The sequence below is a fragment of the Peromyscus californicus genome, unplaced genomic scaffold (assembly GCF_007827085.1).
Source record: "Peromyscus californicus insignis strain IS unplaced genomic scaffold, ASM782708v3 Scaffold_9__1_contigs__length_137607984, whole genome shotgun sequence".
Classification (NCBI taxonomy): Eukaryota; Metazoa; Chordata; class Mammalia; order Rodentia; family Cricetidae; genus Peromyscus; species Peromyscus californicus.
In genome coordinates, this window is record NW_026294617.1 from 119,731,009 (window position 1) to 119,758,874 (window position 27,866).

Sequence of the window (27,866 nt, forward strand, 5' to 3'; positions counted from 1 at the left end):
ATCCCAACACTTGGAAAGTGGAGGCAGGAGGATCAGGAGTTCAAAGCCATCCTTCCAATCTTTGCCAGGTTGGAGGACAGCTTGAGGTTCATGAGACCCTGTCTCTTATAAAATAAATAAATAAATAAATAAATAAATAAATAAATAAGAATAAAACCTACCATGATAATAAAAATAAGAAATCAATCTTCCCCTGAAAGAGCACAAAAATAAAAGGGGGCCCATTTCCCCCCCACTGTCCCCCCAACTCCCCCCTGAAGGGTTCACAACATGCCCCCATGGTCGGGTGTGTTTGCATATGCCCGGCAGACACTTCCGCCTAGCTAGGTCCAGGTCAGGATAGCCATTTCTGGGTCAGGGCATCTAGCATGACCAGGATGCCCGGTGGACCTGGACACTTCCACCTAGCCAGTTCCAGGTCAAGATAGCCATTTCCGGGTCAAGGCTTCTCGCATGACCAGGATCCGTGACGTTCTATGGCTACGTAGGCGTGCAGCGTGGCCATGTGATCTTCGAGCTTGCATGGAGTAGTGACGCTGATCTGTCCACGCCCAGCCTTTAATATCCGGCGCCATGTTCCCGGTTCTTCCTTCTCCACACATGTGTTTCCTGCAGGCCTGTGCACTCTCTGTCCCTTTATCTTTAATAAAACTCTTATTAGCGGATTCTGTCGTGTTTCATGACATTTCATTGCAGGCTAAGAACACAGCACAGCCGATTAACTAACACCCCCCCCCCCCCCCCACACACACACACACACACTGGCAACCATTTTCCAAGCTTAGCATTAACCTACGCTGGGTTTCTCTCCACCAAAGCCTGAGCCAGTCTCTGGGAGCTCCACTCACCGAATCACAGACTCTTTCTTAGATGCTAGCTGGTCTATACATACACATTTATTTGCAAGTCAATGCATGGAGTTTCTACTAGGCTCCTGATGCACAGGAAAGGGGTGTAACCTGAGAAGTGCCAAGATTGCATCAGTAGTGTGGCACGAGCATACTTTTATCTCATTTTTGTTTTTGTTTGTTTCTTTTGAGACAAGATCTGGAACTCACTCTCTTGCCCAGGCTGAAGTAGAACTCGTGGCAGTCCTCCTGCCTCAGCCTCCTGCCTGCCAGGTTTGCAGGAGTGAACCACCACTTCCGGCTTAATTTTATCTGCTTTAAGTGGTGTGGAGTGGACAGAGCAATGCTGAATCTCTGAGAAGAGCCATCATGGAAACTTCAGAAAGTCTAGAGGAATCTCGGAAATTCCTCTAGCTCAGACAGGCTCTGCTCAAGTTACAAACACTTTATCTTGCTCAGTCCCTCCCAACTACTGATTCGTCAGGAAAGAAGCATGGTTTCGATTTCAGTTCTCTTTATCTCAACTTGGGTTTGGGTGGCTGTTACTTTGCAACTTCTAACAGTGGCTGTTTCAAGCAGCCTGGAGCAGGAGGAAGTCCAGCGATTGAGCCTAGTGGGCTGAGAACTCGTCCCTGCTGCCGAGCCAGCGCCGGGTGAGTCGTCAGGAGCATTTCTCTCAACAGACTCCTTGGGAGAAAATTCCGGGGAACACCTGGGGTTGCACACTCTCACTGGTGGGCTAGCAATGGCAAGCAGCGGGACCGCACAGTTGACTCAGTCCTGTGTGGCCCGGTGCAGAGCGCCTTCTGGCGTCTCAAGGCTGCATGCGCTGCTTTTTTCAGACCTCTAACCCTTGGCTTGGGAGGCTGAGAATGAGAAATGAGTCTCATTCTTGGTGGTGGGAACTTGGGAAGGTAGCTCTGTCTGGGACCCAGGAGCCAAACCCGAAAGTCCCGCAGCAGCTCCCTGGTGGGTTAGCCTCTCCACTTTCCTTCCTTGTGCCCTCAGTGCTTTCCTGAAGGTAGAAATCTGTCCTCAAAGATGTCACCAAGAGGCTTCATTTCATGCTGGTGGAATCGGTCCCTGTTTACAAACTTCTGAATCCAATTTCCAGTGTCCCTAACTCATTCTCCATTTTCTTCTAAAACGTGTGTGTGTGTGTGTGTGTGTGTGTGTGTGTGTGTGTGTGTGTGTGTGTGAGAGAGAGAGAGAGAGAGAGAGAGAGAGAGAGAGTCAGAGAGAGAGAGACAGACAGACAGATAAACAGAGAGAGAGACACACACAGAGAGAGTGTGGGTGTGTTCATTCTCTGCTATTATCTCTCCCATTTGAATAGAGACCCACAAAGGCAGGAATTTGCGCGCATTTTCTTTACTCCTTGATAATAGCCACCTGAGGCAGTGCCCAACACAGGGTCAGTACTCAGTACTCTTCACATACTGAATGAGACTTTAAATTCTTTTAGAATGCCAGGACATCTTCCTACTCACTTGGCAAGTTTATCATGTGCATTTTGCTCTGCTTTCTACAGAACCCAAGTGCACTCTGGACTCATACACCAGTTTTTTGCTTTTCTCATTTTATTCTTTAAAAAGCCAGGTGATCCTTTTCATAGTTCAAATAAAAATCATAAGATACTGTATTTTAAGTACTGGACAGGCAACTCACTTTTCCCCTTAGAAACACACCGAAGTTCATACAGGTGTTGTACAAACAAAGGCTGATGCGTCTGCCTTGAGTAATAACCAGAGATGACCTTGAGATCACGTAATTCAAGTGATTGTTCTGTGATTGTTCTGAGTTACAGAGTGCTGTGGCATCTTCGTCAACCATGGAGGCACCCATTTGTCTGGTGCAGAACTGGCAAGAGCAGCTGACACTAAACCCGGAGGCCCTAAGGATTCTTGAGAAGATATCTCAGCCTCTGGTGGTGGTGGCCATTGTTGGCTTATATCGTACAGGGAAGTCCTACCTCATGAACCGTCTTGCAGGACAGAACCATGGTGAGTATCTGTCAGATGTGTGGGGACCATTTCCTTGGACCTCTGGTAGGGGGACTGAGCACACTTTTCTAGGCTCAGCTTAAGGAAAAGTCCAGTCCTTCTCATGAATTTTCATCAAATTATAGTTTATAACCTATGGAAAAAGATCACATCTTCTGTATAGTGATTGTTCCCCAACTTCATCAAAACATCCACCTCAGCATTCCTCTTGACCCACTCTACTCTGGCCTGATCAGCAGCTGAACACTGTCAAGGGCCCCCATTCTTCCTCCTGTACCTTTGCCGAAGCCACAAGAACATTTCAAGTATGAATATTGTTTCACCTGTCCTACTTAAATACAGATGGCCTGAAGAAGGATGCATGCTAGGGTCTTTATATACCCAACATCCAAACTGGGCTGTCATCCAGTCTCAGAGTTTGGCTTTGTTGTTTTTGTATTTCATGACAAACCTTTTTTTTAAAACTTCAATTTGCTATTTTGCCCTGTTGTGTTCCCTATAACACATTTTTGTGCATGGATACAGTATGTTTGAGCAGGTCTCCCCCCATAATCTTTCCTACTCTCTTTCCCCCCACTCCCACTAGTCTCCTTCATTCCTCACACAGTTTGCCTTTGCCTTTCATGTCATTCTTACACATACGGTTTGAGGTATCTGCTTAAATAAGGACCCACAAATGAGAGAAAACATGATTATTTGTCCTTCTGAGACTGACTTCATTACCATAGCAAAGCTTTTATGAATTATTGACAATAAAGTTAATGAATATGAAGTGAGCATCCAGATCAATATCCAGATCAAATATTGGATATTGGGAATAAAATCTGACTAACCACAGGAACCCAGATCATACTCTCTCACACACTCTCTGAAGCTCCTCGATACTTTCATTTACAGGGAACACATGCATTCTTTCTTTCTGTGTAGGGGAATATATGAGCTTGTGTGTTGCACAGGTTGGTACACCGTGTGCATATCCATAGGCTAGAAGAGGACACTGAGTGTCCTGTAATTGTCACACATATCCATAGTTTATTTATTTCCACCATTTTACAACATGTTGTTGTCTGAGGATACCATCTATCATTTATCCATTTGTTATTGATGAGCATTGATCCTATTTCCAGCATTCCACACATCCTTCCCCCAAAACTGGGAGCATAAGATACATATTTAATTTTTCTGACCTGTGCGCTGCACAGCTGTATGCTCTTTAACCCAATGCAAGGTTGAGCATCTTGAAATCTTTATTTTCTATTTTGTAAAGTAGGCTGTTTTCCCCTACTATATTGTCTCTATGTTGTTAACTGACATGTAGGCCATGCCTCTCATGATTCTATTTGGTGTTTCCATCTTTAAAAAGCCCACAGGCAGCTTTCTTCCTAATATGTTAGTTAGTTTTCACATCAGTGATTCAGTACCTTTTCTGATTGAAACTTGACTGTAAAATTCTTCCATCCTGAGGTATCTCTCCAGTTTCTCTCTCTCTCTCTCTCTCTCTCTCTCTCTCTCTCTCTCTCTCTCTCTCTCTCTCTCTCCCTCCCTCCCTCCCTCCCTACTTTCTTTCTTATCCTTTCTTCCTTTCACCTATCCTCCCTCTGGTTATCTGTTTCCCTTTCTCCTCCTTTCTTTCCTTTCTTCTCCCTTCTCCCCTTCTTGCTTCCTCTTTCTTCTTGGGCCTCCTGAACAACCCATTTGTTGTTGCCTTTATCTTTCTATTAGAGGAACTCTTGGCCATCAATTGGGGAAGATATTTTTCCTTTCCCAGATCAAAAAACTTTGTAAACTTTTGAGTGATTAGCATTTGAGAGCCCTAATACATAGGTATTAGACAGGTAAGTTTCAACAGTATTGCTTTTATTTTCTACTCAAGAAAACATTGGTAACTAAGGCAATTTCTGTTAAGCGAGTCCATGGTGGATGTTCCAGATCCAAACTGCAGCATGCACTCATGGGGTAACTGAAGGGTATGGAATGGTGGTACTGTACACAATGATGTAGGGAGGGCAAGGGAACCAACAGATGTGAGCACCACTTGGTGAGTCGCAATAGGAGTGGCCAGTTAGGAGTTAATCGCTCTTCACTCTAAAGGAGCAGGTAAAGAATGAGTCTCAACATGTGGGAAGAGAAATAAATATTGGATGGAGCTGCCTGAAGGGAGCTATGACCAGAGGTGAGAAATAAGTTCCAGGTACACTATAGCTCAAGATGGTAGAAGTAAGAGAACACAATGCCAGCTAGTGGCCATTCACTGATGTGTTTCAGTGGTTGAACTCTACCAGAGAAGTAAGAGGACACAGGATTTTTTGGACTCAGATAAAAGCATTACAATTAATAGAGTCTAAACTAATTCTACAACACAGTCCATTCTGCAGAGTTGGAATAATGAGGTAAGTAGAAGCCACAAGTGTTCCTTGGGAGAGTCTGTTGTGTATGGACTGAATTCATGGTCCGTGCTGAGATAAAAGCAAAACTTTCCTTGCTGCTTGTTAAACATTCTTAGCACTCTGCTACCCTCAGTCTTCCTGCTGTGACCTTTTGCTGTTTTCCCTCTTTCCTCAGGCTTTTCCTTGGGTTCCACAGTGCAATCTGAAACCAAGGGCATCTGGATGTGGTGTGTGCCCCACCCCACCAAGCCAAACCATACCCTGGTCCTTCTGGACACAGAGGGCCTTGGTGACATAGAAAAGGTAAGGCAGAATCTTATCTAATATAATGATTTTTTTCTCTAAATTCTCAGATTAACTCATCCCCTCTCTGTGCTTCTCTGTGCTTTTTTTTGTTATTAATAATTTTAGCTCTCTTTCTGGTAGACATTGCCATTGTGATTGTATGAGTATGTTGACATGTTTATTTGCTATGGTAGAAAGTCATCTTCAAGAAGACAACTGTATGGAAATTGATAGCCACAAAATGTGTCTCTACATTTTGTCAGAAGCACAATTAAACATTGCACTCAACTGAATAGGGTTTATATCTATAATCATGACAAAAATTATAAAAGTGTAACTGCCCACTTATCACTGCCTACTGTGATCCAGGTGCTTAGGAAATGTTTTATACACATTGAATGTTTTGTCTTTTTATCAGTCAGTTCTGGGAATCAAACCCAGGACCTTGTGCATGCCTGTCAAGGTTCCTACCACTGAGCTATATTATATCCTAACTCTACCAGTTAACTTAATAGCTAAACAAGCTAATGCCCTGAGAGGGGTCATTAATGAGGATCGAATGTAAAATTATCTTCAGATTCTGATATTTCTCTCAGATTCAGTAATAATGTATCTGAAAGAATGAGGGAACAATTGGATGAATGAATGAATGAATATTAGACTCTTAACTCCCTTGTCCCCGTGTGTATTCTGACTCCCAGGGTGACCCTAAGAATGACTGCTGGATCTTTGCCCTGGCCGTGCTTCTAAGTAGCACCTTTGTCTACAACAGCATGAGCACCATCAACCACCAGGCCCTGGAGCAGCTACAGTATCCTTCCAGGGATGGAACTGCCATGCTTCATTGAGTTTAGGAGGAAGGCAACTTATTGCTTTTTCTGGAGTCTAAGTCAGCAAGTCTTGGTTGAGGTAGAATGGACACAGGACAAAGAGGAATATTGTTTTTAATTTATTTATTATTTATTTTTTAATAATTTTTTCATTTATTTTACATACTGACCACCAATTTCCCTCCCTCCTCTACTCACCATCCCCCCATGCCTCTCACCTACCCCTTCCATCCACTTTTTCATTCAGAAAGGGGTAAGCCTTCCATGGGAGTCAACAAAGCATGACACACCAAATTGAAACCCCTCCCCTGCATCAAGACTGGGAAATACAATCCAGCCTGGGTAATGGGTTCCCAAAAGTCAGCTCAAATGCCAGGGACAGGGCCTGATCCCACTGCTGGGAACCTGACAAACAGACCAAGCTACACAAATGTCACACACATGCAGAGTGCCTAGATCGGTCCCATGCAGACATACTAGCTGTGGTTTTAGAGTCTGTGAGCATCCATGAGCTCAGGTCAGCTGTCTCTATGAGTTTCCAATCATGATCTTGATCCCTCTGGCTAGTACAGTCCCTCCTCTCTCTTTGCAACAGGACTCCTGGAGCTCCATCCAGTGCTTGGCTGTGGATCTCTGCATCTGTTTCCATCAGTTACTGAATGAAGGTTCTCTGATGACAATTAGTGTAGTCACCAATGTGATTATAGGAGATGGCCATTCAGGCACCCTCTCCACTATTGCTAAGAGTCTTAGCTGAAGTCATCCTTGTGGATCCCTGGGAATTTCCCTGGCACCAGGTTTCTCCCTAACCCTGAAATGCCCCTCCCCCATCAAGACATCTCTTTCCTTATTCTCCATCTCCATATCACCCCCAACCCACCCAACCAGATCCCTCATGTTCTCATACTCCCAGCCCCCCTCCAGCCCCCAGTTTACTCAGGAGATCTCGTCTATTTCACCTTCCCAGAAAAAATCCCTGTGTCCCCCTTGGGGCCCTCCTTGTTACCTAGCCTCTCTGGGGCTGTGGATTGTAGCTTTATAACTAATATCCACTTGTGAGAGTGAGTATGTACCCTGTTTGTCTTTCTGGGTCTGAGTTACCTCACTCAGGGTGATTTTTTTTTCCAGTTCCATCCATTGACCTGCAAATTACATGATGTCATTTTTTTTCACCTCTGAGTAATACTCCATTGTGTAAATGTATCACATTTTCTTTATCCATTCTTCCTTAAGGAGCATGTAGGTTGTTTCTAGGTTCTGGCTATTATGAATAACGCTGCTATGAACATAGTTGAGCAAGTGTCCCTGTGGTATGATAGAGCATCTTTGGGTATGTGCCTAAGATTGGTATTGTTGTGCCCAGATCGCGACCCCCAGATAGACCACCAAAGACGAGCATGCCGGAATGCAAAAGCAAGGTTTAATTCTGGATATCCAAAAGCAATACAAGCCTAGGCAGGGACTTCGTCCAATACACCCAATGCAGTGGAGGCTGGAGGAAGCAACCACCTGTCTGCAAACTCAGTTTTTAAAGGGAAAAATCACAAGGTTACATCGTTTAGGGGTGCTAGTACGGGTACAATTCTGATTGGCTCGCTTCTAGGGGCTTTCTAGAAATCATGGCTTAATCTTACTTCTAAGGGAGTGGTTGCCCACCACCATTTCTCATTGGCTGCCCTCAGGTGGGGACATTTCTGTGGTCAGTTACCCTGGAAACCAGGGAGAGGACATTCCGTAGTCCAGCAGTCACTACCTCATGATTACCTTGTGACTCTGTACTTTTATACTTCCTGGTTTCTGGAATCTGAACTGACTGGTTTTAGTAACTCATGGCCTGTACCTAAAAGGAGAAATCTTAGGCCTTAGTTTTAGGGTGAAAGCATTTTGGTCTTATTTCTAAGATGGCTCATTTTGGTCTCATAGTATAGCTGGGTCTTGAGGTAGATTGACTCCCAATTTTCTGAGAAACCTCCATATTGATTTCCAAAGTGGCTGTATACAAGTGTGCATTCCCACTAGCAGTGGAGAAGTGTTTAAAGGGAAATATTTTTAATAATTAATTCTATATGAGACCTGGAAGATATTTAGTTTCATATCCTTAGCTACAATCCCAGCTATGTGACTGAATTAACACAGCTAATCCGGGCAAAATCCAGCCCCAGAGAGGATGAAGTAGAGGACTCTAGTGAATTCGTGGGTTTCTTTCCAGACTTTGTCTGGGCTGTTCGGGATTTCATTTTGGAGCTGAAGTTAGATGGACGCATCATCACAGCAGATGAGTACCTGGAGAATGCCCTGAAGCTGATTCCAGGTATCAGAGTATGAGGGAAGTTTCAACAGGGATGTAGCATCAACTGAACCCTGCACAGCACTTGACATATCTGCTTGAGACTGGGTTGAAACCTGTGTTAATGGTCACGACAATCTACAGGCAGCCATAATTTTGGGTATCACTATTACTTGAAAATATTCTGAGGCTAAGATTTAAACCTACTTTAACTTAGGACATATCATATAGAATAATTTTATACCCATTAGTATTACAAACAAAAACAAAAATATCAAGGATTACAATCAAGGAGACTATTTCCTCAGCCTTATTTATTTATTTGTTAATTTGTATGTTCTTCATAAGCTTTTTTTTGAGAAAAATGGTTCATCAAATAAATAAGTGAGAAAACCTAAAATCACAAGGAAATCTACTGACCTAATTTTAAAAACATTTCCCACTCAGAGTGTTTTACTAGTTCAAATAGTTATACCTTCCAGTGGATGTATGTTTAAAACAAAGCAACTCTCAGTGGATGAGGGTGGGGGAAGTAGATGTGTGTCTCTACTAATGTGCAATGTTTCATTTGCACCCAAGTTTCACCCAAGTTTCACCTTCTAGCCTTATGCAATGTACTGGCATGTTAACATTTCAAATTCATTACATGAACTATGTTAGTAGGATAGGTAAGTGCCTAGAATCAATATTTTTTATTCGTTCATCTATTATTTAGACAAATATTCATTTTACATAGCTAATTTATGTTACAAGTCTCTTTGAAAAACAGTGTCAAGTCCAATATAATGACTAAGTAGTGAGGTCTCCTAAGGCACTGGTTACTCTAAAGCTGTTGGTGCAGCCATTCAGATGTCCTGGGGCTACAGCCTTGAAAACATTCTTGGGTCACCATATCTTCTTCTAGCTGCCTCTTCAATGAGTGCTCTCTCTCTCCTCCCACCTTTTTTAAATTTTATTTTACAGGAAACAATCCCAGAGTCCAAAAATCCAACATGACAAGAGAATGTATCAGATATTTCTTTCCAGTACGGAGATGCTTTGTCTTTGACCGGCCCACAAGTGACAAAAATTTATTATTACAAATTGAAAAAGTTCCAGAACACCAACTGGAATGGAATTTCCAGGTTGAATTGAAAAAATTCTGTTCCTACATCTTCACCAATGCAAAGACGAAGACCCTGAGAGGGGGAATTATTGTCACAGGAAATCGTGAGTTTCTTTTGTCACATGAATGTCTCTGTGGCTTTGAGTATGTAAAGAAATGATGATCTTTTGTGGTCTTGAAAACTGTTGTTTGCTTATGTAAAGGAATACGGAGAAATAAATGTTCAGATCACATATACGTGTTCCATACTTGAACTTTCTGTGTATGAGTGTTTATTGAGGTCTAACATGCCTCACAGAACTAACACCATAAAGATGTCCAGAAGACTGGACAGAAATCTGCAATATGACTTGAAGTCCCCAAGGAAGAGTGTTTCAGTTTGATCATACAGATTATTTATGGGGCGGCACATGTCAGAACACAGCAGGTCAAAAGTCCCATGCAATTGAGAAAGAAGTTTAAACATGACAAGTGTCATGGACATTCTGCCTGTGTGAACATGCTTTGTCAGCACTCACATGGGTCCATGCTTGGTTCCATGTTCTATATTCTGTCTTCAAATTTCTGATTTTTTTGATGGAACTTAAATTTTCATTTGGAACTTGGTCTCACAAAAGATGAAATTTACTTTCCCTTTCTAGCAAACTTTTATTGTATTTATATGGTAGAGTGTTTTTCCCCCCAAGAAGCCTTGAAACCTCTTGGTTATAATCATTGATTATTTTTAGTGTATTGAACTAGAGAGCTACAGAGGAATGAAGTTGATTTTATTAAATAGATGTTGACTCTGAGAGAACATGAAAAGAGAACAGAAGATATGGAAGAAGTTAGAGGAGAAGAGAAATTGAAGATAAACAGAGTTTTGTTGCTTTTGATAATGCTAGGTCTAAAGCTTACACAAACAATGAGAACTTTCTCATTCTTGATGGTGTTTTTCTCAGGACTGGGAACTCTGGTGCAGACCTATGTGGATGCCATCCATAGTGGAACTGTACCTTGTTTGGAGAATGCAGTGATGACCCTGGCCCAGCGTGAGAACTCTGCAGCTGTGCAGAAGGCAGCTGACTACTACAATGAACAGATGGTCCAGCAACTGAAGCTCCCCACAGACACGCTCCAGGAGCTGCTGGATGTGCACACAGCCTGTGAGAAGGAAGCCATTGCTGTCTTCATGGAGCACTCTTTCAAGGATGATGAGCAAGAGTTCCAGAGGAGGCTGGTGGTAACAAATCTTAGCACTTAGCTTGCCTGATCTTTGTCCTTCTGTTATAACCCTTAGACTCCACTTTTTTGATCTCATAGTCTGAATCTTTCTCTTTGGATTTTAAATGGGTAACTTGAGTCTTTGAACTAAAATTTGCCCTTTCTAGGAAAAATAGCATTTGCTATGAAACAAGCTATCATGTGCTTAGTACATTGAAACAGTATGCATTTTATTAGCTCAAAGTTCAAGGCAGAGGTGAAGCAAGGGCATGTGGATCTCTGCTCCATGTACTACAAACAGAAAACATGGTGCCAGGTTGACTTAGCTCTGATCCGTAGGCCTGAGGGAAGCCCTCTCTCTTACCAGCACACAAGAAAGCACTGGCTCCTTTTCATGTTTCTAGATGTTCTGATTTCTCTTCCTGCCATAGCCAGACAAAACTTACGTTTTGAAAGGCTTGGGTGACTAGATCACCCTGTACTATGTAATATAATGTCACCATAGGATTACTCTCCACCACGTTCACTAGCCCTGGGTGATAAAAGCACTAACACCAAGAAACAACTCTCAGGGGAGTATCATGACTTACTAACCCAAAGGCAGCTTCCCCTAGAGTTTCTGGTCTTCCATTTCTCTTAATTTAAACCCTGAAAGACAAAAATATCTTAGCTCATACTGAGGAAATTTGTCAGGATTATCACTTATGAGCACAAACAAACACATAAAGAAACAAAATATACCCGTTCTAACATCCTGACACTCAAGTAATCATTGCAAAAATTCATAGGGGTTCAAAACTCCACTGAGAATACATTTACCTCAGTTCTGAAGAACTGGTTTGTCTGCCACACCAACCCCCATTCTCAGAGGAAATGGACTTATGTCTTCCAACTTGATTTCACAGCTGCTGGGTATGAACACAAGGAAGTTAACAGACTTTTAAGAAGTCACACAGAATTGACCACATTGAGACTAAAGCAAATCTCCTGATCCTCCTTCTGTCCCAGTACATTCTGGGGCTGTCTCATTGCTTCATCCAGGACAATTCCAGTGGCACCTTCTGTCTTAGTTAGGGTTTCTATTGATGTGAACAGACATCATGACCATGACAACTCTTATAAAGAAAAGCATTTAATCGAAGGTGCCTCACAGTTTCAGAAGTTAAGTCCATTATCATCATTGTGAGAAGCACAGTAGCATGCAGGAAAACATGATGCTGGAAAAGAAACTGAGAGTTCTCCATCTTAATCTACAGGCAACGGGAAGTGAACTGTGGCACTGGATGCTTGAGCATAGGAGACATCAAAGCCTGCCTCCACAGTGACACACTTCCTCCAATAAGGCAATACCTGCTCTAACAAGCCACACCTCCTAATAATGCCACTCCCTATGGAGGCCATTTTCTTTCAAACCACCATACCTTACTTCTAACAACTTCTTTGTTTTGTCTTCTCCTCCTCACCCGGCAGGCTGCCATAGAAGAAAGGAAGGAAGCTTTTATACAACAGAATGAATCAGCATCTCTCAGTCACTGCCAGGCTGAGCTGGAGAAGCTGGCAGAGCCCCTGAGGGAGAGTGTCTCAAGTGGAGCTTTTTCTGTGCCTGGTGGGCACAGCCTGTACATAGAGGCCAGGGAGAAGGTTGAGCAGGGCTATGAGCAAGTGCCCAGGAAGGGAGTGAAGGTGAGGAATGACAGAAGCAATGGCTGACTGAGTTTAACTAGAGGGATAACTACTATATACTGGTAGAACTAAGCAAGGTGAAAATGAGTTCATGGTTGGCAGACACTGAGCATTCAGTTCTGGAGCCACGAGTCATTTCAGGCGACTTGGCTAGATTACCAGTTCAGTTTTCAGGATATAAACTAAGTGACTGTGCTTTCCAGTCTCATGCACTGAATAAGTGTAATGCATGAGGGACCTAACACATTGCCTAGGACCACACCACTGTTCACTGGCAGATTTGGCAGGTCAGAATCTCAGAATTCTGTTTTATGAGGAATCTTTATGCTGTTGTGCACAATGACTGTAATCAGTTTCCATTGCACTAAGAAATCTGCAAAGGTTTTTGTCAACCCAACCAAAATTTTTGAGCTTATTGTAATAGGCATGGCCACAAGAGTGAGATGACACCTCATTGTGGTTTTGGTTTGTTATTTCATGAAGGATTAGTAATGCTGAGTGTGAATACCCATTGGCATTTGAATTTCCTATTTTGAAAACCATCTTTTCAGGGCAATTACATGTTACTTTAAACATGCTAGTTTTCCCTACTGTGTTGTGTGAGTTCTTCATCATCTTCATGTTTTAACTCCTTATCAGTCTATGGCTTGCAAACATTTTCTCTCATGCTATATATTCCCTTTCCTTTCATCAAATGTTTCCTTTACTGTACAGAGAGTTTATAGTGGCCTATAGTCTCACCCATATATTTGCCTATGCTTTTGGTGTCAAATCTAAAACACCATCACATGGCGTTTCTCTCAACTTTTGTTTTAAGAATTTTATAGTGCCAAGTCTTAGGGTATTCCGTTTTTAGTTTGTTATTGTGGGAAGTGTAATATAGAGATGTAATTTCACTATGTCTTGGCTCTCAGTTCCCTTCTATTAGTCTATATGTCTGTTTTTATGCCAGTACCATGCTGGTTTGACTCCTAACTAATGAAATTATGTTATATTATCTTATCTACCTATCATCTATATCTATCTATCATCTATCTCTATCTATCTATCTTCTGCCATCTATTTCATATCAGTATGATGAATCACTATTCAGTCTTAAAAATGCTGCCAATTGTGAAAATATGAATGAATCTGGAACACATTATGTTCATGGAAGTAAACCAAGCACAGGAAGACAAGTAATGCATGCTGTGGCTCACTTTCAATGGCATCACTGAGAGAGAAAGAGAACATCAAACAAAGATAAACTAATATTAACCATCTTATTACTGTTCTATTGCTGTGAAGAGACACTATGACCAAGAGAAGTCTTGTAAAAGAAAGTATTTAACTGGGGGCTTATTTACAGTTTTAGAGAGGCAGATCATAATCATCATGGTGGGAAGCAGACAGGTATGGCACTGGAGCAGTAGCTTATGCACAGGAAGCAAGCAGAGAAAGAGACTGAGACTGGTATGGACTTTTGAACCTCAAAGCTCACCCCCAGTGACACACTTTATCCAACAAGACCACACCTCCTAATCCTTCCCAAACAGTTCTACCAACTGGGGACCAAACATTTAAATATATGAGCCTAAAGGGCCCATTCTCATTTAAAATGCCACATTAACATAGAGTACAATGGTGATTACTATGGCTGGGAATAGGAGAAAAGGAAGACATTGGTTAAGAGATATGAACATGTAGTTATAAGACATATTAGTTTTGAAAGTCAAATGGTGACTATACATAGAATAATCCACTATGTACCTGAAAGCTAGAAAAGAGTAGACCTCAAGTGTTATTACAGCACAAAGGTACCTGTTTGAGGCAATACATACATTTCTTTGATTATATTAAATACTTAACAACATATAATAGATTAAATCATTGTGTGCCTTAAACACGTACAATTTTCATTTGTTAATAATACCACAATAAAACTGGATAGTAGAAAACTAAAAGAGCAGCCAGAAATACCAGAATAAGCCACCTGAGATACAAAGTGACATGTCTGCATACATTGTCTTATCTATAAATTCTGGAATACCCATGAAGACAGGAGACAAAATATATTCAAACATGGTAAACAATGGAGGCTATGTGTCTGTGGAACTGCATGTAACTGTGGCTGGAGCTATAACCTGGGGCAGCTGGTAGGCAGTTTCACTGGGAAGGGAAGCTGTGAAGCTAGCAAGAAGGCTGAGGCAGAGGGTTTTTGTATTAATGAAGAGCTTGTACTTTTTGTTATGGTCATGAAACTAAAGGGACATTGTAAGAACAGGACTCAAAAGATTAGGTGTTTTATTAATCAATAAATACCTCAGCAGGAGACTTACCTTACTCTTTGAATTATATTTTCTCTTCTTGGGTCCCCAGGCAAAAGAGGTTCTCAAGAGCTTCCTACAGTCACAGGCTATTGTAGAGAACTCGATCCTGAAGTCAGACAAAGCCCTTACAGATGGACAGAGGGCCATAGCAGGTAGGGTAGAGGGTCCAACTGTTAGAGGGGTGAGTACATTCTGCAAAGCCCTCTGACTGATGCACAGGTAGATCCTTCTGGAACAAGGAGCTTCCTCCTGCCAGGGGTCATGACCTCTCCCAGATGTGCAAACAACTAGAGGTGTTGGTGTTGTGTTGAATGTCCAGTCAATGGTGCCTTTCTGTCATGTTAGGAACCATGCTGCCGCTGGCCTGGCTGATGGGAGTACTCAGAGGTTTCCCTGTGAGCCCAGGGGAGCATAGCTACATTCTGACTGGGATTTCTTTCCTCTCTCAAACATCTGTGGAACAGCTGAGCGGACAAAGAGGGAGGTGGCTGAGAAGGAACGAGAGCTGCTGAGACAGAAAGAGAAAGAGCAAGAGCAAGTGATGGAAGCTCAAGAGAGAAGCTTCCGAGAAAACATCGCTAAACTTCAGGAGAAGATGGAGAGGGAAAGGGAGATGCTTCTGAGAGAGCAAGAGAAGATGCTGGAGCACAAGCTAAAGGTGAGCATGGATGATGGGGCTTATCAGTGTCAGACAGATGGTGCTGGGGAGATCTTGGGGAGATGGTGTTGTGACTCCCCAAGAAGGGAACTGTTCATCTCAAACATATAACTTCAACTGGGAACGTTTCAATGAAGTTCACATGTGTCTTACTGAAGCTGTGAGCATAAGAGCCCAACATCTGTGCAGGGTTAGACTTTCGAGTGTACAAATGATGTCCCCAGCGTTCTGAGTTGCTCTTTGAGTTTCTAGGATGGTCTTCTTGTGCGACAGTTGATACTTCCCACTAGTCTTTAGGACTCTAGGCTTAATCTTCAAAGGGACACGAGGTGGGCCTATCTAGTGTGAATGTGTCAGATCTAGCCCAGGATAAAATTGAGGAGGAGGAAGAGGAGAAGGAGGAGGAGGAGGAGGAGGAGGAGGAGGAGGAGGAGGAAAAGGAGGAAGAGGAGGAGGAGGAGGAGGATGGGGTTGGGAGATGCATCAGTCAGTGAAATTCTCATTGTGCATACATGAGGAACAAATTCAGATCTTCGGAATCCATGGAGAAAATCTGGACGAAGTGACATGTACCAGTGACCCTTGTGCATTTGGGGGAAAGAGAGGAGGACCTGTGCGGCTTTCTAGCTAGGCAGTCTAGTAAAATCACCTAGCAATAGAATTGAGGAGAGACTTTATCTTCAAAACAGGGCTGTAAAGTCGACTCAGGTGTTAAAAGCACTTATTGTTCTTGCCAAGGACCCAGGTTTAGTTCCCATCAAACACGTGGCATCTTATATTGTCCAGAACTAGAATTTCAGGGGATCCAATACCCTCTTTTGATATCTATGGGCACCAGGCACACACACATGGTATACATACATGCAAGCAAAATACTCAGACATGTAAATTTGATAAAAACTAAAGAGGAGGCAATTGAAGAAGATACATGACAACAACCTCTGGCTTCTGCAGACATGTACAAACACATACATGTACACTAGCATACACACAGGCTCACACATGCATGCACAAAGAGAGATTAATTAGATTAATTAATTAAATTGAAAAATAAAGTCACAATAAAATAAAACATGACGCAATCTCATAAATTGCTCTATTTATTCCTGTGCCTGCTTGATTCATCCTGTAGCTGGAGTAAAAGAAACTATGTGTCCCATCCTAGAGTTAATAACGAGCGATCTCTACAAGGTCAGCACTCCCAAAATCTTTAAATAATTAAAGAAACACCTCCTTGGAATTGAAAGTCAGTTTCAGTTCGCCTCTGCAGTCTCTCCCAAAGGGCAAAATTTTCGTGTATTGGGACAAAACTCTTTACTCTCCAGGGGAAGATGCTGAGGAATTCTCCCTAAATACATACAAACCATGGATATTTTTATTATTAGGTGAAAATGTCTTGAAATATGAAAGACCCTTCTGAGGCGAAATAGATCATGTATTTAAGCTAAAGTTGTTAAATGCAAAATTCTGCCAATAATGGAGGATTTTTCTTTTTACAGGTCCAAGAAGAACTGCTTGTGGAAGGATTCAGAAAGAAATCTGAAATGTTAACGAATGAAATAAGTCTACTAAGGGAAGAGATTGAGACAACTAGAAGGAAACCCTCACTGTTTGCACAAGTCCTTGACACAGTTGGCGATGCATTCATGATGGTTTTACCAGGAGTTGGTAAAATATGTGGTGCAGGGCTGAAAGCTCTCAGCTCACTTATGAAGTAGTCTGAGAGTTCCTGGGGAGGAATTAATAAAAACTAGCCTTCTATTACTTTGATACCGCAATTCTATGCCTTGTTTTTAAAATATATGTGCTACTTTAATAACCAGTATTATATAAACGAGGTTGGAACTCCCATGATTTGTTAAATAATCAAAGAGACACCACACTATTGGAGTTGAGAGTCAGTGTCAGCTCATTAGCAGTTACAATCACGATTAAAAATACAAACCGATGGTTCAAGGATTATAAGGGTCTGACATCCATAAATCCCATCAAATTTCATTGACATAATCTATGGAGTACAGAGGGAAACCAGTCAGAATATAGAGAAATTATTTCTAGAAAGGATATAAGTAAAAAAGAAAAATGGCCCAATGGAGAAACATTGGCAATTATATCCTGGTCATACAGATAATTCATTGTGAAGAGCTCCTGTATAAAGACACAAGTAGATTTTCACAGGAAAAGTATGAAGAAAATGTTAAGCTGATTGGTAATAAAAGCTGGGCAGATTAAAATTAAAATACAGGGATGTGGGAGACACTCTGCTTCCCCATCAAGTCTCCCAACCATACGTGATCAGCAATAGGAATATGAAGCCACAGAGAAGGGATTATTGGCTTGAAATTATAGCTGATTGTGTTCCAGGAGGAGATAGTGAGGGAAAAGCAACAAAACAGCAAAAGCACAGTGAAGTCATCTCCACTCGGTTGACATTCAGTCATCCCTTGTTAACGCAAACAATATTAGGTCCAGCCTGTATTGTTTGCTTCCAGGGGCCGCAGAAGAGTATAACAACCAGCTGAGGATTCTAATCTGAGGGATATTCAATGAATCTAAGCACACTGAGTTCTTTAGTCCATTCACTTTATTCTTCTATGGCGGTTCTATCTGCACAGTTTCTTTTCTGCTCTTTTACTTAGCTCCTCTCGGTCCCTCCTGCTCTCAGTCCCTCCTGCTCTCAGTCCCTTCTGCTCTCGGTCCCTCCTGCTCTCGGTCCCTTCTGCTCTCGGTCCCTCCTGCTCTCAGTCCCTCCTGCTCTCAGTCCCTCCTGCTCTCAGTCCCTTCTGCTGTTCTCTCATCATTCTCCCTAGTTCTTTCCATCTCCGCCCTCATCTTTGTTCTTCTCAATCAATCCTCCCAGTGCTCTCAGAGAACCAGTATATAGACCCACACAGTAATTCTTTAGTAAAGCAATGCGAGGCTTGAAGTTTTCAGGGTCTCAGAGAGAGGTGATAAGGACCCACACATAAAGCAATTAATTGTCAGCTTCCAATTACAACCCAAAAGGGGAGTGACTAAAGGGGAGTTCTCTGGTAGGGTCAACTAAAGGCTAAGACCAACTAGGGAATTTTTGTGCTCAAACTATAATCTAGAAATGGCTAGGTAGACTGTTAGGGGTCAGTAAGTCACAAGAAAGTAAACTGTCTTTGGCGCCACTTCTCCCGCTCATCCCAGCTGCAGCTGCTTTCTGATAGAGAGGGGGATATATGCTAGGTGGCTAAGCAACCCATATCAGAGCCTGTAGCATTTGGTTAGTAAAAGCACGTTCACTCATAGTAATTGCTGAGGAGAAAATCTAGGAATAGCACCTGCTGAGGAGAAATAAAAACTTGATTTGCACAAGAAAGAAGCTTGGCACCTATCGCCTGTTTGGCCTTGTAGGCAATCTCCTTGGGTCAGTGGGAAGTAACTGCCTTAACTCAGTAACTAGCAAATGGCTAAAACTTCATCCCAGGAATGTGAGCAGTAAATCTCTTAAGTGAGGGTCTTGTGTAAATAACCAGGGGTAAAGGTAAGGGGTTGAGGATTTAATTGTTAGTGGTTCTTTTCTCTATCTGTGAGTGGGATGAGCTAATGTTTATCTATGTGCAGTTTTGACCTTGAAAAAATGTATCTTTGTTGAAATACTTTTGTCCAGAGAATGGCTCTGGCCAGATATATGTTAATAAAAAATAAACACAGCTGGGACAGTTGTCCAATTACCCCAAATGTATAGAGAAAGTTGTGCCCAAGATTGAGATGCAGTCATGAGATTACATGTACACATAACATGGAGATGCACAGTAAATGGGGAGAATCATAACTGTTATTGCACAAGAAGTTTACAACAAGAGACAGCCAGTTCATTCAAAAGGCAGTAATTCCATAACACCTTGCATGATGGTTTCCTCTAACAGAACCCTTAGTTCTGATAGGTTGACCTTCCGAACTCTAGTTGTCACTGCTGTATACTCTCATGGACTTTTACTACCAGCGGCTCTCAATACCTTGTCATCTGTTGGGTGAAGTTTCCAGGCCAAAGGCTTCTCACACATTTGAAAATTCATGAAGAATTTTTGTTTTGATGGCATGACAGATCAGTTTATATCACTTTCTCAGAAATTTTGTAGGAAGACAAATTTACTATTCCTGCATGTATTGTCTGGGCTATTTTCTCAGACTTCGTTTGTAGTGTGTCTTCTAAATCTACCTTCTCACCTGTTAGGGTGAATTTCAATACCCCAGACAAAACTGATTCATTAAAAACCTCTTCTGTGTTGTGAAGTTTTGAGGGGAAAATTATTGGAAATGCAAAGAAACAGCTACAGCTCAGTTGCATAGCGCGTGCTTGGAGAGAGGAGGGAGTGGAATATTGCAAACAAAAATAGGTTGCAAGCTTGTTCGAGAACACTAGAGAGAAGGAAGCAGGAAAGCTAAGGAGGCAGCGCTGCTTAGTCCCATCAGCCTCTGTGTCTTCAGATTAAATTTTCCCACGTGGGCAGGCATTGCTTAGGGGAGGAAGGACAGGCTTTTGACCATGTCTTTTGACCATGTGCCCACATATGGTAAGAGAACTCCATAAAGCAAAAACCAGTCAGAGATGGCACAGGTAGGTTTTTGCCCACTTCTCTGGTGTGGACGTCAGACCAGACGTATCATTCTCTGTAGAGTGAGGGACATGGGACAATAGCTACAGATCACAGAATGTGACAAACCTGTCATGAATTATTAGTCTTCTTAGTGTTGACCCTTTTCATGAAAGTTTCCATCTTTAAACAACCACACCCTCCATTAACCATTATTTCCATTAACCTCCAGGTCAATTAGCCGACTCTTTGCTGTTATTGTAGAAAAAAATACTCCCTTTGATGAATTATGAGTTTATGTATACTTTAGGATGAAATTGATTCACAGGCATACTTAGCACTCTATCTAGAATCATCTTTGAAATACTTGTAAAATGCTGTCTACTCCATGCAATGTTGTCTGAATGTTACGGCCTCCAAACTCATATACTGAAACCTAATCCCCACCATGGTGATACATTAGGAAAAGCGGCCTTGAAAATGATTAGGCCATGACACAGGAGCCCTCATAAGGGAACTAAGAGCCTGGAGTCCTTCCATTCCACCATAGAAGGGCACAGCTAAAAACTACCATCTATAAACAGAAAGTGGGCTCTTGCCAGATATCTAGTCTGTCAATAACTGGACCTTGTCCTCCAAAGATCACAGAATTGTGAAAACAATGTCTGCTACATAAACAAAGCCAATGATTTATGGATTTATTATAGTGATCTTAACACACTAAGACACCCTAAAATAATTTAAAGTGGATTACCACATGGACCCGCACATCAAATTCCAACCTGCTTCTGTTAAAGAACTCCACCTTCCTATTTGCTCACACTTTTATTATCTCCTCCTGTTGTGTCAAATGAAGCTATTTTTTCTCCAAACCAAGAGCATGAACACAACCCATGTTTCTCAGTACACTCTGTTCTCTGTCCTTCAGTGTAAGAACCATAAACAATTGAACATTTACGTCATGACAATTGGCATACAACCATCAGTTCTTAAGTGTGCATCTATCAGCTAGTTTAGAGATTGTAATACTACCTAGCATGAGATAATTCTTGAGGACCAGAGAAATGGCTCAGTTATTAGAGGCGTTTGACACCAAGCCTGACTACCTCATCACCAAGACCCACATGGTGGAAAGAGACAGAGAGAACTGACTCCCACAAATGGTCCTGTGACCTCCAGCAAGGCTATGTTGTACATATGTGTCCACACACATACACATTTGCACATACACAAATAAATGAAAAATAAAAATATATTTATTAAAATATGTGGTTTATTCTTTTAAAGGGGAAATTACTTTGTATAATTGCAGATACCTTTTTATAACAAATAAATGATGGAAAATATACACTATGCTAAGCAAAATATACTGTTAAAGTAACCTCCCACCTCATCAATAAGCTATAAACACTATTAACCTTACAGCATGTATTCTTCTACTTCTTTATGATTTATTACTGATTTATAAGATATTTTATCAATAGGACAATTTTACATAGACTCTGAAATGAATCATTCTCAACCAACACATCCAAACTTACCTATAGAAGCAACAGCTTTTTTCTTCAGGACGAAGTTGAAAAGTAGATAGAAAATTAACTTGTATTTTAGGAGAATTATAAGTTTTGCCAACAAAAATGTTCTCTCCATAAAAATGTGGAAAAGAGTATTATTTTATTATTAAGGAAGCAGAGCTGAGTATGTGCAGGCAGGAATGCTGTAAGTGAATAGAGAGCTGGGATGACACTTCCTACTGTAGATTTATCCAAACATGGAGATAATTTTTATCAGCAACATTCCCAGTTGGCATGTGGCATGCTGCCTCAGGCTGGAGGCTACCTTGTTTTCCCACAAAGGGGCCTCAAAGAATGTCATAGCCACACACTTAGAATGAAAAACTGTCCTATAGGTATGTCCTGGCCATGACACTCATAAACTCAAAGCACTTATGGTTTCCAAAATAGGGTTTACATGAGATTGATCTCATAGACATTCAGTTACAGGTAGAGGAGAGGCTCATGGGTCCAGCCCTGCCCAGGGAACCTATTGTCACTTGAGAGCTGCTGGAGAGAAAAATCATTGTCTTCAGTCATGTAGCCACAGCTGAATTACTCCTGCTCCAGTGGGCACCTCCCTCCTCTTGTCCACTCAGGTGACCCTGTTTAAACCCAGTGGGTCACACAGCAGAACCAGAAACAAAAAAAAAGACATGAAACTGAGTGTGTGCTTGGGGGGGCAGAAGTAGGGGATGGGGTGAGAGGAAGACAAGAAGGGGTGGAGAGGTGAGTTTGATAAGAACATATTATATAAATGTATGATATTGTAGAAAAATATATTTTTAAAAGACATTAACTAAAACACAAAGAAGTTGATGATAATAGGCTCTTACATGGCCGACTTCTCTGTGCCTTCCTTTAGACAGAACACTATGAGTTTACCCTTGGGAACCTCTGCACTGTATATAGTTGATGTGAAACTAGAAAACTGATTAGTAGGCATTGTGAGAGAAGTTGGGAGTCATGAGAACACAAGGGTAGATGATATGATCTCATACACAGTGAATCTCAGTCATTTGTACTAATGTAATTAATATATCTTAACATTTTCAAAATAAAAATAGCACATATGAAAATAAGATGAGAGAGAGACAGAACATGTGATTAAAGACAGGACAGATGTGCAGGTGAAGCTTCTAAGTGACAGACAGCATCGAGTTCTGCCTGTGTAGAAGTTTATAGTACAGAGCGGTGGAGTCTGCAGACAACATTCTAGAAAGCTTTCTGTGCTGACCCTGAAAACAGGGCTGCTTCTGTCTCTGTTCAAGCTGAACTGAATGCAAGGTCATCGTTACCTCTGAGAGTGGCAGTTGTCTCCTAAAAAGAGCTCATCATAACAAGCTCCACATGCAAAATATGGTGCCAAGTGTAGTACAAGTGGCCATACAAGTTATTTTTGACTCAGGTCAAGACCATGGGGACTGCTGAGACATCCAGCCTCTTGAACTGAATCCTTGGCCTTTCCATCAGGAACCAGCCATTCTTGGACTACTTCAAGGCCAATGCCTTGCTTACCACAGTGTGCCTCAACTGTAATTATTCTAGGACACTCAAACACTGTGAATGTGAAGCTGTCAATGGTTTTCCCTAGTAGTTGTGAAATTTTATTTATACTTAGTCATGTAGAGAAAGGACACAAACCCACTCGTGTCTTAAGAAACATGCTACAAAGAAGACTTTTAAACTTAAAAAAAATAAAAAAATTCATTCTTATACGCCCTTAAATTCTACAAGATTCTCAAGTATTCAAGCACATAAGTAATTTTGGGTTATCTAATGCAAACAGATTTTACTGGTCTAAGAAAATAACAGCTGATTTCCAGTATTTAGGTCTGTTTCTAAGAACCTCAGAACCACTTTCACTTCCAGTTATATTATCTCTTCCCACTCCCAACATATGCCCTGTTTTCTCATTTCTCTCACTCATATAATATAATTTTCTCTCTTTCTTTCACTGTATAGAGTAGAGAAGCACTGGATTTATTCAAATGTATTTCCAATCCTGGATCTCGAGCAGTTGCTTGCTATTGTAATTTTAGGGTACTACAAAGTCCTCACTCACCCTCACTCCAAATTATGTTCTTCCATGGATAAAAGGATAATGAGTGACTCACATTATGAAACAGTAGTATGAGCTTTATTGGTACATGTAAAAATGTGACATAAAAATGTTGTGGAATATTGTTTTAACTAGGCAAAGATTTGTTATATTGCTGCATGGGAGACCAGCCTCCAGCAGTGCAGGGCTTAAAAGGAATACATGGCTTCTGCATGTATTAAGACTTTTCTATCTGAGGGATTAAGGGAAAAAGACACTAATACTCTCTTGAAGTTTCCTTAAGACTTTTTCTTTATTCGAAAGTTTCCTTAAGACTTTTTCTTTATTCTTCTTTTGCATTTTTTATTCTTTATTTTACTGGTTGTTTCCTTCTCTCATTCCTGATGTTTTCCTTCTAACTCTATATTTGTTCTTGATGTTTCCTTTCCAGGTTCTTTTAACTCTTTAAATCTTGATGTTTTTCTTCTAATTCACTCATTCTTGATGTTTCTCTTCTAACTCAGTTAACACTCTCTAACTCTATCTCTATTCTTTCCCTTAGAGTTTATATACCCCAGCAAAATCTTTTAGGCAATATAAAAATTACAATGTGGTTATATTCAATTTTTCAGGTGAATGATTACAATGAATACAAAACAAGCTGTAAAAAACAGAATGTTTTAGATATCCCTTACATGTTTAAACATTTTATTTATCACAGGTGGAAAACAAATTATCTCAGGAATACACATACACGCATACCCTAGCAACTTGTTATAGATTAGCTGTGTAGGCAATCAAGATATTTTTTCTCAGTCAGGTCTTTTACTGGCAGGCTGCAGTTTCGCAGTTTTACAGTTCCAAAGAATGGGCTAATTACTTTATTAGGTATCTTGAAAGATAATCTTATGAGGAATCACAAACCTAAACTTGTGTATATGGAAAAGAATCAGTCAGCTTTATTTTAAGTCTTTGGGCTGCATACCCACTCACCAATAGTTTCTTATATCAGGAAATTGAGGGCAGGAATGGATACAAAGAATTAATCATCACCTCTGGTCATCAACCAATCCTAGCAAGAAAAGTGCATCAGCTAGTAAACATTGGACTTCTTTGTTCTTGTTCTCTGGCCTTAAAGAGTTCCACATTCACCTATGTGCCTTTCTAAACTTTAGATGATCTTCTTGGGTTTTTTACCTCAAAGCTGTTTGACAAAAACATGTTAGTCTAACTTTAAGTTATTTTCAAAGCTTTGTTTCAGCTGTGATGCATGCAAAACCTGTAAACAGATTTCCCAACATTAAGGTTAAAAGAGTTTCATCTAGTTGGGTTAACTGGGATTCAGTTATTTCTCTTAATCATTAATCTAAGCCACAGTCCATATGGCTCCTCAATAAAAACTCATGTGAAACAGTGTGACACTTTCTTGTTTATATTTTAATCATCAAATCTCCATTTAAACTAACATAGTTACTATCAATTAGACAGTACAGTTTAGGAAGAAATCATCTTCATAATAAATCCACATTTTAAAATGCCCAATGGATTGGGATGTTTCCATGATATAAACACACTACATTACAGGCAGTGAGGATCTCCCCAGACTCATTCGTACCATGCCAGATACCAGAGAAAGATAGCAGCCGCAAATATGTAAAAGCACAGCAGAAGCAAAAGACATTCTGGGGTTGTGTTCTCAGGGGCTTTGCCTAACAGAGATTCACCCATTAGGGAGTTTCCTCCTGTTGGGCTGACACCTTGAATTTCTTTTGCCACCTACTGCTCCTCTGACATGGCCACTGGCAGTGTTACATTTGTTTATACTGCAGAATATTACTTTAACTATGTGAAGGTATGTTACATTCCTTTGTGCTGCCTTTGTTAATGATGTAAAGACGTGTTACATTTGTTTGTGCTGCTTTTGTTAACTATGTAAAGCTGTGTTGTAGTTGCATTAATTAATAAGATTAACCTGAAGAAGAGGCAGGGTTTGCAACTGTTGGTTTTAATTTGGTGGTGTTGTGTTATTCATTAAGCGGCACTGCTGCCCTGTGAGAAAGGCCATGAGGCATGACAAAACCCACTATCAGAGCTTTATTAGGAGAAGAGAGGGACAGGAGAGAGTGTGACCTGGCCTGTGGTAGACATGTGCAGAGAGGGAGGGTGTAGAGGAAAAGGAGAAGAAAAAAGGGGAGGAGTCTGTGACCCCCTTCTTATGGATCCCCTGAAGCTCCACCTACGGGCTTATGGAGCTGCAACATGCATGTGCATAGATTGCATGATCACATTGCTCGCAAATTCCACAATCATGCAGCGCAAAGATTACATATGAATTAAGTCCCCTTGTTTGGCTACTGAACTGTGTATGTGTGGTCACGTAGCTGGGGGAGTGGCCAGGAATTCCAACAGCAACTGGTTGACAGGAAGTAGCAGGGAGGAGTTTATCATGGTCTTTTTAGTTGGGGTGGTGAGGAAGGGAGGGGCTTCTGGAAATGCCAGCAAAGAGAAAACGTTAACCAGTTGCTGTTCTAACTTTCCGATCTTGCAGGTTTTTACCCTAGCCTTTGAATATCGAGTTTTATGAAAACAATAGAGATTTAGTTAGAACTACCATTAGTGGCAGCAACAGAGCCATTATCTAAGGGAACAGATTACCCCCAGGCTATGGTGTTAGTGGCTGGGCCATTAGTAGTTTAACTTGCAGCCACTGTAATGAAGGTAAAACAGCAAAAAGAAAAAAAAAATGTGTTTACATTGTACGTGATTGTTTACTGAGTGACAGAAGAATTTTTTGTGGCACTGTAAATGGTATAAGTTTTAGAATGAGATATTTTCATTTTTAAAAATTGTCCTCTATGGCTTAAGTTGGTTTCAAAAATATTTCTCTTAGGTTGTTGCTTAAAAATACAAATTTTCATAAGTGTATATCATTGTGTGTGTTCTAATCTGCTTTTCTATTGCTGTGATAAAACTTGAAGAAAAGCAACTTGGGGAAGGAAAGGATTTATTTCATCTTATAAGATATGGTCCTGTTTTTGAGGGAAGTCACAGCATGAACTCAAGGCAGGAACTGGAGCAAGACCATGGTGGGATGGATGCTCCTTACTGGCTTGCTCTCCCTGTTCTCTCAGACCTTTCTTACACATCCCAGGACACCTGCCTAGGGATGACACTGCTCACAGTGGGCTGGCCCCTCCTATATCAATCATGAATCAAGACATATTTCACAAACCAATCTGCTGTAGTCAATTCCGCAGCTGAGATTCCCTCTTCTCCTGTATGTGTAAGTGTGTGTGGAGGTGACAAAAACTATGACAGCATTTTTTCTCCACATTTATCCCTTGCCCAACCTCTTTCTTCCCGCTGGTCCCCTTTCTTATCTTTTTTTTTTTTTTTTTTTTTTTAAGTCAACGCTTTTTATTATCAGTTACATGCTTTCATAGGTGTGGAGAATAGGCCAGGGTTGTAAAAAAAATGAGGTTTCTACACATTGCTCTATTTACACGCGGCTGAGGGGGTCCCACTTCAGGCACAGCAGCTGCACTTGTCCGAAGCCTCTTTGCAGATGCATCCCTGGGAGCACTTCGCACAGCCCACGGGGCAACAGGAGCAGCAGCTTTTCTTGCATGAGGTGCATTTGCACTCTTTGCATTTGCAAGACCCGGAGCAGGAGCAGGAGCCATCTGTGGCACAGGAGCAGTTAGGGTCCATGGCGAGTGGAGGAGGCGGCTGAAGACCGACGACGAGCCGGAATTGAAGTGCTAGGAGGAGGTGTGATCCCCTTTCTTATCTTAAATAGTTCCCTTCTACTTCTGTGCTCTCTCTCTCTCCCCACCCCTCCCTGTCTGTATGAGCATGTATAAACCTAGATTTCAAATGAACATGTGATATTTGTCTGTCTCTTGTCCCTTTTGTTTTCAGACCTTGTTCCCTCTTCCACAGCTTTATTCTCTTTCCTCCTCCCACTATCTAACCTACCTCCTTTCCCCATCCTACTTCTATGACATGTGTATCATATGCATGTATATAATACTAAATGTGTGAGGGGAAAGGAGATATTGTCTTATTTCATGTAACACAATGAGCTACAGTTCCATTAATTTCCCTAA

The 27,866-nt window shown here is 41.3% G+C and overlaps 2 protein-coding genes across 3 annotated transcripts; one reads left to right on the forward strand and one right to left on the reverse strand.

Annotated features, from left to right (window-relative positions):
• The first annotated feature begins 1,271 nt into the window (after positions 1-1,271).
• On the forward strand, positions 1,272-17,376 carry LOC128106243 (guanylate-binding protein 4). 2 transcript variants are annotated; one of them, XM_052731591.1, is made up of 11 exons: positions 1,284-1,501; positions 2,656-2,851; positions 5,414-5,541; positions 6,225-6,334; positions 8,468-8,664; positions 9,604-9,849; positions 10,687-10,967; positions 12,419-12,631; positions 14,990-15,092; positions 15,405-15,598; positions 17,098-17,376. In XM_052731591.1, the coding sequence occupies exons 2-11, from the start codon at positions 2,680-2,682 to the stop codon at positions 17,314-17,316; spliced, it is 1,863 nt and encodes a 620-aa protein (XP_052587551.1). In that variant the 5' UTR covers positions 1,284-1,501; positions 2,656-2,679; the 3' UTR covers positions 17,317-17,376. The 2 variants fall into 2 exon arrangements, with proteins under 2 accessions (XP_052587552.1, XP_052587551.1); XM_052731592.1 differs by lacking the exon at positions 12,419-12,631 and having other exon boundaries at positions 1,272-1,501.
• A 9,782-nt stretch (positions 17,377-27,158) lies between these two features.
• LOC128105883 (metallothionein-2) lies at positions 27,159-27,529 on the reverse strand. Its single transcript, XM_052731194.1, has one exon. The coding sequence runs from the start codon at positions 27,466-27,468 to the stop codon at positions 27,283-27,285; it is 186 nt and encodes a 61-aa protein (XP_052587154.1). The 5' UTR covers positions 27,469-27,529; the 3' UTR covers positions 27,159-27,282.
• Between the last annotated feature and the right edge of the window lie 337 nt (positions 27,530-27,866).

Excerpts from the sequence above, each read along its gene's own strand:
- LOC128106243 (XM_052731591.1), top strand. The coding sequence starts at position 2,680 with ATGGAGGCACCCATTTGTCTGGTGCAGAACTGGCAAGAGCAGCTGACA. Across the intron at positions 8,665-9,603 it reads TGCCCTGAAGCTGATTCCAG|GAAACAATCCCAGAGTCCAA; the intron begins GTATCAGAGTAT and ends TTTATTTTACAG. Across the intron at positions 12,632-14,989 it reads TGCCCAGGAAGGGAGTGAAG|GCAAAAGAGGTTCTCAAGAG; the intron begins GTGAGGAATGAC and ends TTGGGTCCCCAG.
- LOC128105883 (XM_052731194.1), bottom strand. The coding sequence starts at position 27,468 with ATGGACCCTAACTGCTCCTGTGCCACAGATGGCTCCTGCTCCTGCTCC.